This window comes from Microplitis demolitor, chromosome 5 (genome assembly GCF_026212275.2).
Source record: "Microplitis demolitor isolate Queensland-Clemson2020A chromosome 5, iyMicDemo2.1a, whole genome shotgun sequence".
NCBI classification, from domain to species: domain Eukaryota; kingdom Metazoa; phylum Arthropoda; class Insecta; order Hymenoptera; family Braconidae; genus Microplitis; species Microplitis demolitor.
The window spans coordinates 21,889,591-21,905,309 of record NC_068549.1 but is presented as its reverse complement, the minus strand read 5'-3'; the positions used below and the strand labels follow the sequence as shown (position 1 = coordinate 21,905,309).

At 25.1% G+C, this 15,719-nt stretch overlaps 2 protein-coding genes across 3 annotated transcripts in view; one reads left to right on the top strand and one right to left on the bottom strand.

The window, feature by feature from the left end:
* The window catches only part of LOC103572618 (transcription elongation factor B polypeptide 3), a 36,071-nt gene that overhangs the window by 6,069 nt on the left and 14,283 nt on the right, over positions 1–15,719 (bottom strand). Inside the window, exons 2-7 of one of the 2 annotated variants that reach the window (XM_053739289.1) lie at positions 4,992–5,085; positions 4,064–4,347; positions 2,801–3,795; positions 2,545–2,717; positions 1,260–1,438; positions 516–807 (exon numbers count right to left, since the gene is read on the bottom strand). In XM_053739289.1, the coding sequence (XP_053595264.1) occupies positions 516–807; positions 1,260–1,438; positions 2,545–2,717; positions 2,801–3,795; positions 4,064–4,347; positions 4,992–5,085 (2,017 nt within the window). Of the gene's footprint in view, positions 1–515; positions 808–1,259; positions 1,439–2,544; positions 2,718–2,800; positions 3,796–4,063; positions 4,348–4,991; positions 5,308–15,719 lie in introns of those variants that run through there. The other variant, XM_008551276.3, reaches the window with a different exon arrangement.
* On the top strand, positions 6,741–15,181 carry LOC103572617 (glutamate dehydrogenase, mitochondrial). Its single transcript, XM_008551274.3, has 6 exons — positions 6,741–7,710; positions 11,520–11,720; positions 11,807–12,354; positions 12,425–12,635; positions 12,906–13,060; positions 13,355–15,181. Exons 1-6 carry the CDS (start codon positions 7,260–7,262, stop codon positions 13,469–13,471), a joined length of 1,683 nt encoding a protein of 560 aa, XP_008549496.1. The 5' UTR covers positions 6,741–7,259; the 3' UTR covers positions 13,472–15,181.

Below are 15,719 nucleotides of genomic sequence, written 5' to 3'. Positions count from 1 at the left end.
TTAATTTTTTTTTTTTTTTTTTTTTTTTTTTTTTTTGAATGAAAATTTCTTGTAATTTGTCTTCACTTATATTTCTTAATTAATAATAATTGTAATTTTCAAATTAATCGTTACCGCGAGTATTCGCGAATTTTTTTTTATTAATTGTAATACTGATTTATAATTAAAAAAAAAAATATATAAATAATAGATGATAAGACAAAAAATATCATTAAATAGTTGATAAATATAATAATGAATTTAATTAATAAACTAATGTCTTCGTCATTATAATAAATAATTACCATTATTAAAAATTAGTATTTAAAATTTAAAAATAATTCTGTATTAATTTATCTTATATTTTTTAAATAATTCCATTTAATATTTATATTTTTAACGTTTTGTATTTTTTTACTCTGTATTTTTCTTTATTTAAAAATAAATCTTCAATTGCATTTAAATTTATTTGTAATTTTCAAATTAATAATAAATTGATTATTAAAAAAATAAATAAATAAATAAATTTTACTTACCATGTACATTTCACGCCATGACTCCATTTCTTCACGCTCTTTGTTACGGAACTCCCGGTTGCAGTGGAACTTCCAGAGTGTGTCGGTGTCTTCGATCAAATATGGATTGTAGTGTTCGATCATGAACAATTGATCAGCGGTGGCACGTTCCAGTACGGGTTTTAAAAGGTAATAAGGTACTCCCCCAGTACATTCAAGAGCTTCGATATTTTCTATCAACACTCGGATACATAATTCGTAGAGAGACGGTACACTTGTGTAACTTGTTTTATTACCAGAGTAGACTTTGGTTCTGTAAGAAGAAAAAAAAATATTTATGTAAATTGTTGTCATTATTAATGATCTCGCGTTTCAAATGTCAAGTGCGTATCCTAGTAGTAGATACCGATAAAAAAAAAATTATGGCGAGAAAAGTTTATTACTAATCAAAGTACTTATAGTTTATAAGTTTATGAAATAAAAAATATAAATTTTGAATTTTTTTTTGTAGGCTCTTAGAAGGAAATGAACACCGGGAACCAGTAGGGCGTTAAATTTTTTTTTATTTTCATGCTTTTAAATAAAAAATAAATCAATTATCAGACAAATAATTTTTTTCCTTTTTCTTTAATTTGTAAATTTAAAGTAAATCGATTAGCGAAAAAAAAATATTTGTATGCTTTTTTGGCATCCAAGAACCATAAGGGCGTATTGTTACATAATTATTATGCAACGTAATATATAATATAATGAATTATTGCTTACCTAATATTTTTAGCATAAATAGCATCATTGAGTGCTTTGTCTTCTTCCATTCGACGATAAATTGGATTCATGTTATTTACTGGTAATGGTTTGTAATTAGCACTAATCTCTGGTAATGTTGACGCAAGATCCACATTTAATGGTTTTAATTTTATATTCGGTGACAATAGATGAAGTATCTGAAATATATTTAATAAATTTATTAATTTATAATGGAAAATTTATTTATTCCCATGGGATTTTTTTCATGTTTTACAAAATATTTGATTAAATTTATCAGCAGATCCAATTACTGATCAAGACCAAACAGCTGATAAATTTTTACATACTATAAATTTATACAATTTTTTTACGGCAAATAATTAAAAGAAAATAAATAATTGTCAATAAAAAAAAAACAATTAAAAATCTAAATCTATTTTATTGTTAAATATTTAAATTAATTGATAAAAAAAAATTTGAAAATTAATCTTACGTCAGTTACTCGATAATTGATCGGGTATTGAATCTCTTACGTTATCAATTATTATTATAATTAAATTATAAAATGATGAATAATTAGTGTAAGAAAAAATTCTAAACTAATAAAAAATAAAAAACAATCGCGGAATTTATCAACATAACCAACAACAACTTTACTGAAGTAAATTTTGTTTTATTTTATTATTACATAATTAAAGTATCGATTTGAAAAAATACTTTGACAAAAAAGTATTTAAATACGAATACTAATTACTTAATTACAAAAATATGGCGGAATTGAATGAATGAAATATTTAAATAATTTGCAAGATCGGCATAAATTATGTGAAACAATATTTTTTAAATTGAGAAATAAAAAAGTTTTATAAACTCGAGTAATAAAAAAAATTATTTTAATCTCTTCTAAATATATATCATTCGTTTTTTAATTTGAATTAAAAAAATTAAATGCTAATCTCTATCGCCAGCTTTTTAAGCCGTCAGCTTAACGCCATTTTGTTTAACAAAAAGTTTTTGATTTATACACAGAAAAATTTTTTTAAAATTATTGTATGTTCGTATCACAAGAAATTATGATCAGAAATTGACAATCAAAAATTTTCCGATTCTTTTTTCAATATCAATTACAAAAAAACAAGAATTAAAAATATGCACACCGAGAAAATTAAAAAAACTAGCTGCAATTTTTCAAAATATTTTTTTTTTGTAATTTATCATTTTGAAAAAAACCCAAAGATTATTAGACATCGGCTAACCCGACATAAAATAAAATCAATTAAAAATAATAATAAAATAAACTCACTTCCTCGTCCTTGGGAGACGACGATTCAGTCTTAATTTTATCGGTTTTCTGAGCCGAAGTACCAGCTTCCGGTTTATTACTTTTAATTGAAATGATTGGGGAAGTTGGAATTTTTTTACGTGAAAAAGACGTTGATGCCGTACACATTCCAAGTGCTTCAGCAAAACTAGCGCCTAAAAATACCAAATTGATCAATTGGTTAATTAATAACTCAATAAGTGACAATTAATATAATCAACAGAAAAAATATATATACCAGAATTACAATCGATTCCTTCATGGCCATTAAATTTTTTGCTTTTCTTCTCTTTATGTTTCTTATCCTTATCCTTGCTCTTATCTTTGTCCTTATCCTTGCTATCTGGTGACTTTTTCTCTTTGCTTTTCTCACTGTGTTTATTTTTATCAGTATCCTTAGAACTAGAAGTTGAATGACCGCGTGATTTGCAAGCTGATGGCTCCCGTAGCTCATCTTTTTTTTTGTCTTGCCTTCGATGCTCTGAAGATTTACTGCTATCACTTTTAACTTTATGTTTACTACTCGAACTTGAATGTTTATGTTTATCATCCCTCGATTTATCACCACTATCACCGGTTTTATCTTTCGACTTTTCTTTCTTAACACTAACAGTTTCCTTGGATTTAGAAACACGCGGAGGTGACTCAGGTGACTCTGATTTAATATTTATTTTAATTTTATCACACTCGTTATCAGAAATTTCATTAGTATCAGTAACACTTTTGTCTTCATCATCAGATTCATCGACTGTTGAACTTCGTCGTCGTTTATCCACGTGCTTTTCATTTGCCGAACTCTCGCGTTTACGTTTACGATCACTGGAACTGTGTCCGTTATGTTTAGAATACTCATGCGATGACACTTTCGATGATTCTTTATCTTTATCTTTTTTTACTGTCTTATTACTACTGTTATTACTTATATTATCATCTTTTCGGGAACTATGTCTGTCACTTTTACTACTCGACTCGCGATGACTTTTAGATTTTTTCTCACGAGAATCATGTCGCGTATTGGTATCTTCTAATTTATCATTATTATTTATTGACGATGATGATGATGATGAAGATGAAGATTTCGAGTGATGTCTACGGCGATCATTATTATCAGTGTTTGATTTATTTGATGATTTAGATCGTGATAAATCTGATGAATTGTTTGATGAATGTTTGGAAGATCTGGATTCGTGCCTTGAATTACTTCTACGTTCATGCGATTCATTTAATTTATGGCTGAAATTAAATAATTGTATTATTAATACTTGTAACTAGTAAAAAAAAAATATGAAATTTGATTGTCAACATATTAAAATGATAAATTATAAAAAAAAAAAATATTTGAAAAAATTGCACCTATAGATTTTTCAATTTTCTAAGTGTGCATATTTTTAGTTTTTTTTTTTTTAATGGAAGTCGAAATAAAAATACGAAAATTGTTGATTGTAAATATCAGGACCATAAAATATTCGTGGATTTAAATTTAAAATAAAATAATAAATACCTAGATAAAGTACGAGTATGACTTTCATCTTTGTCAACACCAGAGTCTGAATTATCAGTGTAACCTCCGGAGACATCTGGTACACAGTTATCATCATCGTCATCACAGTCACTGCTCTCCTCATCAACGACCATTATTTTCCATTTGGCAACCAGAGCTTTAGCAGCATCTCCAACAGTACCATCATATTTCCTCAGTGCATTTACTGTCCTTCCTACCCCCGTTTCCTGGAGGTGTTGCACTGTTACCGGCAAGTCGTGTAATTTTCTTATGCATCTTAAAACCTAAACAATTAATAAAAAAATTCATTATCAAAAATTTCACATCAACAATAAAAAATATGATCCTAAGTTAACAGACGTGACACTCGTTTTTTTTAACAATTAAAGAAAAAAAAAAATGCGCATATAGAAAATTTAAAAAACTGTAGGTGCATTTTTTTGAAATATTTTTTTTTTTAACAAAAAAAATATTAAACGTCAGCTAATTCAGTATCATAAATTAATAATAAAAATTAAAGCAATTACTTGTTATATTGACGTTTAAAAACTTACAATTCAAAAAATTAATTGAAAAAAACAAAAAAAAGTAGTAAATAAATTTACAGTAAGAAATATAAAATAAATTGTTTTTTTTTTGACTTCATTAACAGCTGGTAATTGACGTAATTATTTATTGAATAATTAAAAATGAATATTGTTAATTAAATCAATGAGACAAATTTGATTAATTGTTTAATAAAATAAATAATAATAATAAATTTATTTATTATTAATTTAAAAATTAAAAAATTAAATAAATTCGATTAAAATAATCGACACATTTGAGGTTATCTACAGAAACTATTTTTTAAAATTACAACGTCAAGGAATAAGATTTAATAAATATGTTAATAATAATAAATTAATAAATAAATAAATAAACTCACTCTTGGCTCGTCGTCAGGATATTTTTCGATACTTCTCTGATAATGTTGGATTTGATTGACAACAGGAATTTCAGACATATTGTTAACTTTGTTACTATATATATAGAGAGAGATATATATATATATATGTATGTATGTGTCTATATATATATATATATATATATAGATAAATATATAATGTATAGGGTTTACAGTAGACTTTAAACTGTATAACTTTAGAGAATAAATTTAAATGTGTGAAGGATTTGAATGCGTGATGCTTTTGCTGGAGATTACAGAGAACTGAAGCAGAAGTCAACAGACAGCTTCAGGTTTACATACTAAAATTATTTTGATATAATCGAAATAACTCGGTAATATTCGGAGACCTTCGGATTAGTATACCTGGGATTCATTTTTTAAATAAAGGACTGAAGAGCGAGGGTAAGGATTTGGGAACCGAAAATCATTATTTTGACATTTGGAGTATAATTTATTTTTAATTACTTGTACTTAGTGTGTTAATGCTTGAATGTACATTATGAAGGAAATATATGAGTTAATAAGAGATGTAATTAAGAAATAATAATTGTTATTTAATATAAATTTTTATCTTATGATTTACAGAAATAGAAAGATTTTGAATGATAGTAAAGTTAGCAATCATTTGACAATTTTTATAATTTTGAAATAATAAATTAAAATGAGAATAAAAAAATGTATATTGAGACAATTCAAAGTTCAGTACATGAATTTTTTTAAAATTTTATTATTTTAATTCTTTAATTTATTTATATGGAATTAAAAATTTGTCATATATCTGCTTTATTTACACTTGTAATTTTTGATGATCCAGAGATTGACAGAAAAAAAAAAATTTTAAATGTGCATATTCAGAAAATTTGAAAAACTGTGGGTGCAATTTTTTTATATATTTTTTTTTTATAATTTATCGTTTCGAAAAGTTGCTAAAAAACTATGAGTCGGCTAATTTATAAGTGCGAATGTAATTGTCAAGTAGAGTTTTTAACTTTCGAATAAACCAGTAAAAATGTAAAGAATGAAAATCTAGAAATATGACTGAGGTTAAAAATTTATGGATTTTTTTTAGACGGTAGATTATAAGAAAAAAAAATATTTTAAAAAAATTACATATATAGTTTTTAAAATTTTCTATAAATGCATATTTTTAGTTTTTGCTTTTTTGGAATTAATTTGTAGAAACAAAATCCGAAAATTAATAATTGTCTGTAAACTAGAAGTGCGCGAATATTCGAATTCACGAACTATTGTATAGTATCTTGGTTGTCTAATTGATATATTATTTTATAAATTCTTCATATTTTTTTGATCATCTTAGATACTTAAGTCAATATTTTTGTAAAATATTTGTTTTATACTAATGCGAGAACGGCAGAAACAGCCTTCTTCATTGAGTTTAAGATATTGGTGATGGTTATAATATAAGGGCATGTACTCAGAGAGAAACAAATACTTTTAACTCAAATATTTTTTGATTGTTATAATTAATATCATGTGTTTTTTTAACTAATCGACTGCTTAACTACGTCATAATTTCATTTGTAGCCAATGCTATTTTTAATTCGCGGTATTTTTAAATTTTCCCGCGTATTTTAAATTTCAAGCCCAACCAATCAAACTCGAATGTTTTTTAGCGCCATCTCGATTCGAAATTTAAAACTTCTCGTCTACCAGAACCATAGAATTTTTCTATGCCGACAGTACACCCGAGAATGAATCACTCAGAAATAAATATCAAACACCAGCTAATAATGCGGGCTTAATATTTTTAGTATGTAGTAGTGTCCAGATAAATTTAAAAAAATCATTTCTTCTTCCAATCTCTAAAATAGTAGTTTCAGTCCAGCCTACGTGGGACGCGTGACTAAAATCTAAAACGTGTTAGGCGTCAGTTGGTTTTCTGAAGCCTGAAGCTGAGGCGCTTTTAATAGCAGCATATTAAAATATCTACAATTACATAAATATATATACATATACACATACATTTATACACGCATATATACACATATATGTGTATACACATAAGTGTTAAAGTTTTACAGTAACACTCAGTACTCGGTAATCTATTGCGGGTTCGGTATCGTCGTTTTATTTTTATTTTGTGAGATAAAAATCAACGAGTGGAGGGAAAAGTCAACAAATTCTGTTGATTATTACCCAATTAAAATTTTTTCAAATTAACAAAATCAATAATTAAATTTTAAAAAATTTTAATTTTAGTTTTTTACAAAGAAAAAAAATTTGAAAATGTATCATCATTTGAATAAATTTATGAGATCAAAAGCCACTGGATGTCTTAAAGGAAAGCAGGCTCCAAAATTAAATGGTGATTTAGCCGGTGCATTGGCGCGTGTTATCCCGGTGACAATTCAAAACCGAGGGTATGCTGAGCACCAGATCCCTGATCGTCTTAAGGACATTCCGGTCGCTGAGAACCCGAAATTTTTTAACATGGTAGAGTACTTTTTTCACCGTGCATGCCAAACTATCGAGGACAAATTGGTCGAGGATGTGGGTCATCGATCTAAAATGACAATCGAGGAGCGTAGAAAAAAGGTCAAAGGTATTCTTATGTTAATGGAACCTTGTGATCATATTTTGGAGACAACATTCCCGTTGAGACGTGACTCGGGTGACTATGAAATGATCACTGGCTACCGAGCTCAGCATTCTACGCATCGGACACCATGCAAAGGAGGTTTGTTTTTTATTTTTTTTTTTTAGCAACAGGGAAATGTATAAACAGCTTTTTTTTATCAAGAGATGGTTTTAAATATTTACGGAAATGTCAACATTTTCAAGGCTGTAACCTTATTCAAATAATTATATTTTGTAAATACGTTTCAGAGCTTCCAGTATTTTCTTTTATGTTTTTTATTATTTTGACATAAAAGAATATTTTTCAAAAAATGGAAAAAAATATCAGTTATTTTTTTTTTTAGTTTTTAGACGAGTATAAATTTTTTTTAAAATTGGAGTAAAAATTTAAAAAAAAAATTTTTTATTTTTATTACTAATGTAAGTAATGAGTAAGAATGTAGCAGACATCAATTTTAAAATTATAAATAATTAAAAAGTGGATTTTTTAAAAAATGCACTTATTAATTTCAAAATTTTCTAAATGCGCATTTTTTAAAAATTTAATTTTATTAATTATTTAGTCTATTTATAAATAATTAAAAATTTATCGGATATCTGCTACATTCACCCTCATGATAATTAATAATTTATTACCAAAGTTAATTATTTGTAAAGAGAATAAATATTTCGAGTATGATCGAGAGTTTATTCTCGTCTTTATATTAAGTCTCGCGTCAACGTCTCGACACCGTTATAATAGAGATTAAATCGACAGCAAAGTGTCAGTGATTGTTCATCAAGTTGTGATACGCCACAAGAGTACAAAAACACAAGGCCAGAAAAAATCTCTACCTTGTAAAAAAAAAAAGTTATTGCTCAAACAATGAACACACTTTGTCTAGCATTCATTTAAATCGCAGTATATGTATTTTTATTATAGTTTCTATTATTTGCTCTTATCATTACAGACAACAATCGGATATTGGACTTGAATTTTAAATATTTGTACAAATGTCATAAATATTCAATGACATTTCAATTAACAACATAATAACAAATTTTATTATTATGGATAAATAATAAAGTTCCGGGTAATGAATCATTTTATAATCGTCAATCATGTCGTTGTTATGATAAATATTATTTTTTTTTTTTTAATAAAATTAAATTCTAATTTTTTTTTTTTTATTTCAATTTTTTTTTTTTAATTGTAATGTTTGTCATTAATTGCCATCAATTTACTTTCATGGACATATATATATATATATATATATATATATATATAATAATAATAAAATTAATAAAATAATTTATAGTCATAGTTGAATTTATGAGTGTGAATGTAGCAGGCACCAAACAAATTTAAAATTATAAATAAATTGGGTAAAAAATAAAAAAAATAAAATTTTCAAAAAATGGGTATTTGAAAAATTAAAAAAGTAATAAGTGCATTTTTTCTAAATATTTTTTTTAAATTATTTACTCTATTTATTTATAATTATAAATTTCATTACTTTTTTTTTATTCTTCAAAATTAATTTTATCATAAATTTTGATAAAATTACTCCATTTTTCTTTTATATATTTTAATATAATAGTTTTTTTTGTCGAGATAAACCTCTCATATATCTCTAGTTACATATTTATAAATATATAATCATACGATTAAAAAGTTAAAAAAAAATATATATATATATCATATGAACACTTGGAATTATTTAACTGTTGGCAACTTAACAAACACACGTGGCACTGATGAGTCATTTAATTGTTTCTGTTTTGAGAGTTAATTAAAATAATAAAATTTGATCTAATTTTAAATGTAAGTGAGAAAATTTTAATTATTTTTTCGACTTTAGTTTATTTATTTTATTGCATTCCATGGCATCACTAAACATTTTTTTTTATGCTCTATGTAGTTTATTTAATTATTTCGTTGTCAAGTAGTGGTAGTTCTTGATTAGTTGATTGAAAATAATTGATAGACAATTGTTATTGATTATTGATTAATAATCATTAAATTGTTTTACTTATGTTGAAGAGTAATGAGGTCAGTAAAAAGCTGCAAGCTTTTACAGCCTTGTCAGCTAAAAGATGTTATAAATAAACTTAAAGGCTCGGCTTTTATTTGTAAATTCTATTCATTTAGTAAATATATAAATTATCTCTTATCGCAATATTATATAAATAAATCAATATATAAATATGATATTCGATTATTTGTTGTATCTAAAAAAAAAAAATACGGCCTACAAATAATCAATCGTGATAATTTAATTTAACTAATTGATTAGGAAATTGATTATTCAATTTTTATATTTATTTATTTAATTAATTAGTGAAAGATAAAAAATGTATTAATTATTGATAATATGAATTTTGATAATTTAATAAATATTTAAATTTTTGAATAAGAATTTATTTTTTTTCATCATTTAGTAAAATTTAAAAAAATTTATTTTACTAAATTTATAAATCTGCAATTTGAAAAAAATTTATAAACGGGAAGAATTTTTTAAATTGTTTGACATTGAAATTTTTTTTTTGATTTTCATACAATAAAAAAAAAAATTAATCAATTGAAATAATATTAACTTGTGCTATTCTACTGATTTTTATTTACGCAGGTCACTAACGTGATTTTAAATTTCATATTTTTAAGAATTTTTTATTTATATATTTTTACCTTATATTTATATATATTTACCTTATATTAATTTTTTTTTTCCATGTTTGTGTTCAAATAAAAATTTTTTATTTAAATTCTTACTCACGGATTTATAAATTTAATTTTTAAATAAATATATATATTTTTTTATTTTATTCCGGAAGTGATTTCTAGTGTATAGTAAATATTTTATTCAAACAAAATGTATGAAATAAATAAATATTTGGTATTTGAATAAAAAATATAAAAAGTTTTATAAATAAAAAAAATGCTTAAAAATATTAATCAATATTAGAATATTCAATTAAAGAACACTAATAATAATAATAATCATAATAACAATAATAATAATAAAAGTAATTACGAAAGACAATCGGTGCCATGCAGTCTAAGCCCAATAGGTCAAAGCATTGGCTAATTAGTTGGTCATGCATTCATGTACATATAGATCATATAAAAAAAAAACGAAAGCTAAAGGCCACGGATAATTTATATTTGGATTTATCCAAAATAGAAACCACGAGTACCAAAATACATGGGTATAAATAAAAATAATTTTATTAATAATCTTAGTTATCTGAAGTTCTCATGACTGCCTGAGTTTTGTTAATTATGACTATGACATCGCGTTACTAATTCTAACAGGACATATTTTTTATTTTCCCAAAAATCGGAACGGTTTTCGCGCAACGAATAAAAAAAATTGGAAAAAATCTACTAGATTACTATATTTCTGAAAAATATTTTGACAAATTTTACTGAGATTTTCTCATCAATTATTTTAAAAAGTAACGAATTTTTTATCATAAAAGAAATTTTATAAGAATTTATCGAAGTTTTTAAAGAAATCGTCTACTGATTTTTTTTATTTATTTACTTCTTTATAGATTTTTATGTAAATATAACATAAAATTTGTAAATATTTTATTGTATTACTTTTTTAAAAAACGAGGAAGATCTTGACCGACTGACCCCACACTGGGAGTTGTTTTAATCCTTATTAATTTTATTAAAAATTAACATGAAAAATGTAATGTCATTTAAATCTGTCGTAATTTTTTTTTTTTCTAAAATATATCAACAATAACGGAAGGATCAAAATAGCTGATAAAATTTTAAGAAGGGTTTAATTTTTTATCCTCAACTTGGTCAAAATTTCTAAGATTTTATCAATAATTATTACAATTAATCACAAAAAATAAATTTAAATAAAATGATAATTAATTTCATGAAATAATAAATAATTTTCTATATTACAGGTATCCGATTTTCAATGGATGTATGCAGAGATGAAGTAAAAGCTTTGTCAGCTTTGATGACCTTCAAGTGTGCTTGCGTTGACGTTCCCTTCGGTGGTGCTAAAGCCGGAATAAAAATTGACCCGAAAAAATATTCCGAGCACGAGTTAGAAAAAATAACTCGTAGATTTACTTTGGAAATGGCGAAAAAAGGTTTCATTGGTAAGAATAGTTAAATAAATATATAAAATATATGAGGAATTAATTCATTAATCGATTGATCGATCAATAATGAAAAATTTAAACAGGACCTGGAGTGGACGTACCAGCCCCTGACATGGGAACCGGCGAACGTGAAATGTCATGGATAGCAGATACATATGCAAAGACGATAGGTCATCTGGATATAAATGCCCATGCCTGTGTAACAGGAAAGCCCATAAATCAAGGAGGAATTCACGGACGTATATCAGCAACCGGTCGCGGAGTTTTCCATGGTCTAGAGAATTTTATAAACGAGGCTAATTACATGTCTATGATTGGAACAACACCAGGCTGGGGTGGCAAAACATTTATCGTTCAAGGTTTCGGTAATGTAGGTCTTCATTCGATGCGGTATCTCCACCGTGCTGGTGCAACTTGTGTTGGAGTTATTGAGCACGATGGTTCAATCGTTAACCCCGATGGAATCGATCCAAAGGCATTGGAAGATTATAGGATTGAAAACGGAACAATCGTTGGTTTTCCTGGGGCGCAACCTTACACTGGTGAAAATTTAATGTATGAACAGTGCGATATTTTCATTCCCGCTGCTATTGAGAAGGTTATCAACAAAGATAACGCCTCACGTATTCAGGTATTGATTAGTTGATTTGTTCATTTATTTATTTATTTATTTTGATGTTAATTGTGATATTTTTTTAAAGGCTAAAATAATTGCTGAAGCTGCCAATGGTCCTACGACACCTGCCGCTGATAAAATTCTTATTGAAAGAAATGTTCTTGTTATTCCTGATTTATATATAAATGCCGGTGGTGTTACTGTGTCATTTTTCGAATGGCTTAAAAATTTAAATCATGTTTCCTATGGACGTCTTACATTTAAATATGAAAGAGAATCTAATTATCATTTGTTAGGTAAATTATAAATTAATAAAATTATATGGACAAGTGTCAGATAATTGACGTCAATTTATCAGTAAAAAATTTACCAAAGATTATTTTTGAAATTTTACGATTCCCGCGTCGATTTTATTTTACCCAGATAATTATTTTATAAAAATTTAACTGAAAAATTTTTGACGTCAATTGTCAGCAATTTATCGTGGTCTGACTTAACATAAAAATGACGGTTATTTTGCATCACTATATAAAAGTAATGAGATTATAATTATTTTTAAATTATAGAATCCGTCCAAGAGTCTTTAGAGCGCAGATTTGGTCGCGTTGGTGGCCGTATTCCAGTGACTGCATCTGAAGCTTTTCAAAAAAGAATTTCTGGTGCTTCCGAAAAAGATATTGTTCATTCTGGTCTTGACTATACTATGGAACGATCAGCTAGAGTGAGTAGATAAATATGTTGCTTAATTACGATACAGGTTGGCTGACTTTTAATAATTTTTGGATTTTTTTAAAAACAATAAATTATAAAAAAATAAATATTTTGAAAAATTGCACTTATAGTTTTTTCAATTTTCTACATGTGCATTTTTTTATTATTTTTTTTTTTTGTAATTACTCTGTTGAAAAAAAAATCCGAAAGTTTTTAATTGTCTGCCAACTTCAAGATCATTATTAATTTATTATTATTATTAGTGTTCAATAATTAATTAATTGTTTTTAAAATAAATTTCTAGGCTATCATGAAGACTGCGATGAAATATAACTTGGGATTAGACTTAAGGACAGCAGCCTACTCAAATTCCATTGAAAAAATATTTACGACATACTCAGAAGCCGGTCTTGCTTTTTAATTACTAGTCATGAATATTAAATTGATAATAATGATAAATATTGAAATTTAAATAATCAATGAGACATTTTATAGTAGAATCAAACAGTAAACAATCAACACATTGCATAAGTCAGTATTTTCTCATATTTTTAATAGACATTTTATCGTTTGTTTTATGGAAAGGACTCAGTTTCTTATGATTTTATGTATGGTATCATTTGGTTACAATATTTGTAAGGATTGATAATGAGATATCAGCTTTGATGACGAAAAATAAAATTATACTGTCTGTAACTGTAATTGTTTGTGTGAAATCGTCAGGCAATAAATTAAATGGTGATTTAAATAAAAATATATAAGTTTCTTTTTATCTTTCTTTGAATTTTAAAAAACAAAATTATAAATATGGATCTGAGTTGAGTTAATGTTTATAAAATACAATAAATCGATAAAATAAAATTGTTAAGATTAATCCTGAGGTAAAAACAATTAATAACTTTTAAATTCACATAAATTACAATCAATTTTTCTAATGACCTGACACTCGATGACACTAAAAATAAAATTTATAATATTTAATAGGCATTTTTTTTAAAGGGAAGACAACTGAAGAGATAGTAAATACGCTAGAGTGGTCAGTTATTTTTAAAAATTACCAGGTGTATTCAATTATTGTATCTAGTTGAACAGTAAAAATCTATTTTTACTTTTTCCGCGCCAATATTTAAAATTTTACAAAATTATTGTAATCATTTGATACAATACACAAATTGTATAGAACTGAGCCTTTAATTTCATGATTATATAAATTAAAAATTATCATATATTTCTTATGAATCATTAGTATCATATACATTTTTTTATAAAATATTTCATATGAACAAAACTGAAATAATTAATTGATGTCCCATAAAAAAAAGTTAAAGAAATGTTGACTATTTCAAACTTAAAATGTGATACGATCAACTTTTTTTAAACTTTTGAAAATTAAAAGAAAAAATCAATGAGTGGCGTAATCAGAAAAAAGGAATTTTTGGCACAAGAATTTTTTTCTCACAAAAAAAAAAAATAAAAACTTTTAATGGATTCAAAAAAATTTACAGAAGAGTTAAATTTTTCATTTATTGTAAATTTTTTTTTCTTCTTTGTATTTTTAGAAGTTTGAAAAAAATTCCTGGTCACGTTTTTAAGTTTTGAAGTCAATGTTTTTTAAAAAATTTTTTTTGATGGGATTTATGTTTACATATTTAATTTATTAATTTAATTATTGTGACAGTTCATGCTTTACAAAAACGACATAAAGTTATTTTTTTTGCAAGCAAACTTAATTATAATTGTTATAATTAAATGATTAATTATAAGACACCACTTGTTTAGAAAGACGTTTTTTATATTAAATACTGCCGTTTTAATAGAAATTTTTGAATTTTTAATGCTGAATTTGTGTGCGATTATTGCGCTACTCCAATAATATTTAAATAAAATTTTATTATTATAATTAAATATTAATTTAACAAAAAAAAGTAATGAGGCATTATTGTAACTTAATAATAATCATGACGAAAGTATACAGTTACAAATTACAAGTTTTGAATTGTATGAATGAAAACGTTCTGCTCAAGTGACTGTAATTTTAAATAAAAATAAAAACAGCCTACGGCACAATGTATTATATACAATTACACAACAAGTGTACAAAAAGTGTTTGAATAAAATATTATTATCTGATTTTAAATTAAAATTAAATTATTCAGAATTTCAAATTTTTTAATATTGGAAAATTTTATATTCAGTACGAATTCAAATACTCGGTTCGGATATAAAATATTTCTAATACGCATTTGATGAATTTTGAGTCCAAGATCATCTTGTTTATTTGTGTCTCAATTTTTTAAATTTGACTCTGATGAGATTCTCAAATATTCGAAAAAAAATTCACATTTCTTAAAACAAATAAAATTATTTTGATAATTAAAAAAATTTATTAATAATTTAAAAACGTACGCATGTGTAATTAATTTTTTTTTTCTAAATTTGAAAATTTTAAATAATTCAAATTTTGTAAATTATTCAAAATTAAAAATTTTTTATTTGAATTTTAAATCGAATATTAATATTCAATATTTTAAGTACCGACTATTAGGTCTCTTCTAAATTACATATAAAAATTGAAAAAATTTAAAATTGCTGTCAGTAATGTTAATATTAAATACAATTACTACAAGTATCATATTTACACAGAAAAAAAATTCTTAGCACGAAAAATC

Coding starts and splice junctions, on each gene's coding strand:
- LOC103572617 (XM_008551274.3), top strand. CDS start 7,260: ATGTATCATCATTTGAATAAATTTATGAGATCAAAAGCCACTGGATGT. Junction 7,711..11,519: donor TCGGACACCATGCAAAGGAG/GTTTGTTTTTTA, acceptor TCTATATTACAG/GTATCCGATTTTCAATGGAT. Junction 12,355..12,424: donor ATAACGCCTCACGTATTCAG/GTATTGATTAGT, acceptor ATTTTTTTAAAG/GCTAAAATAATTGCTGAAGC.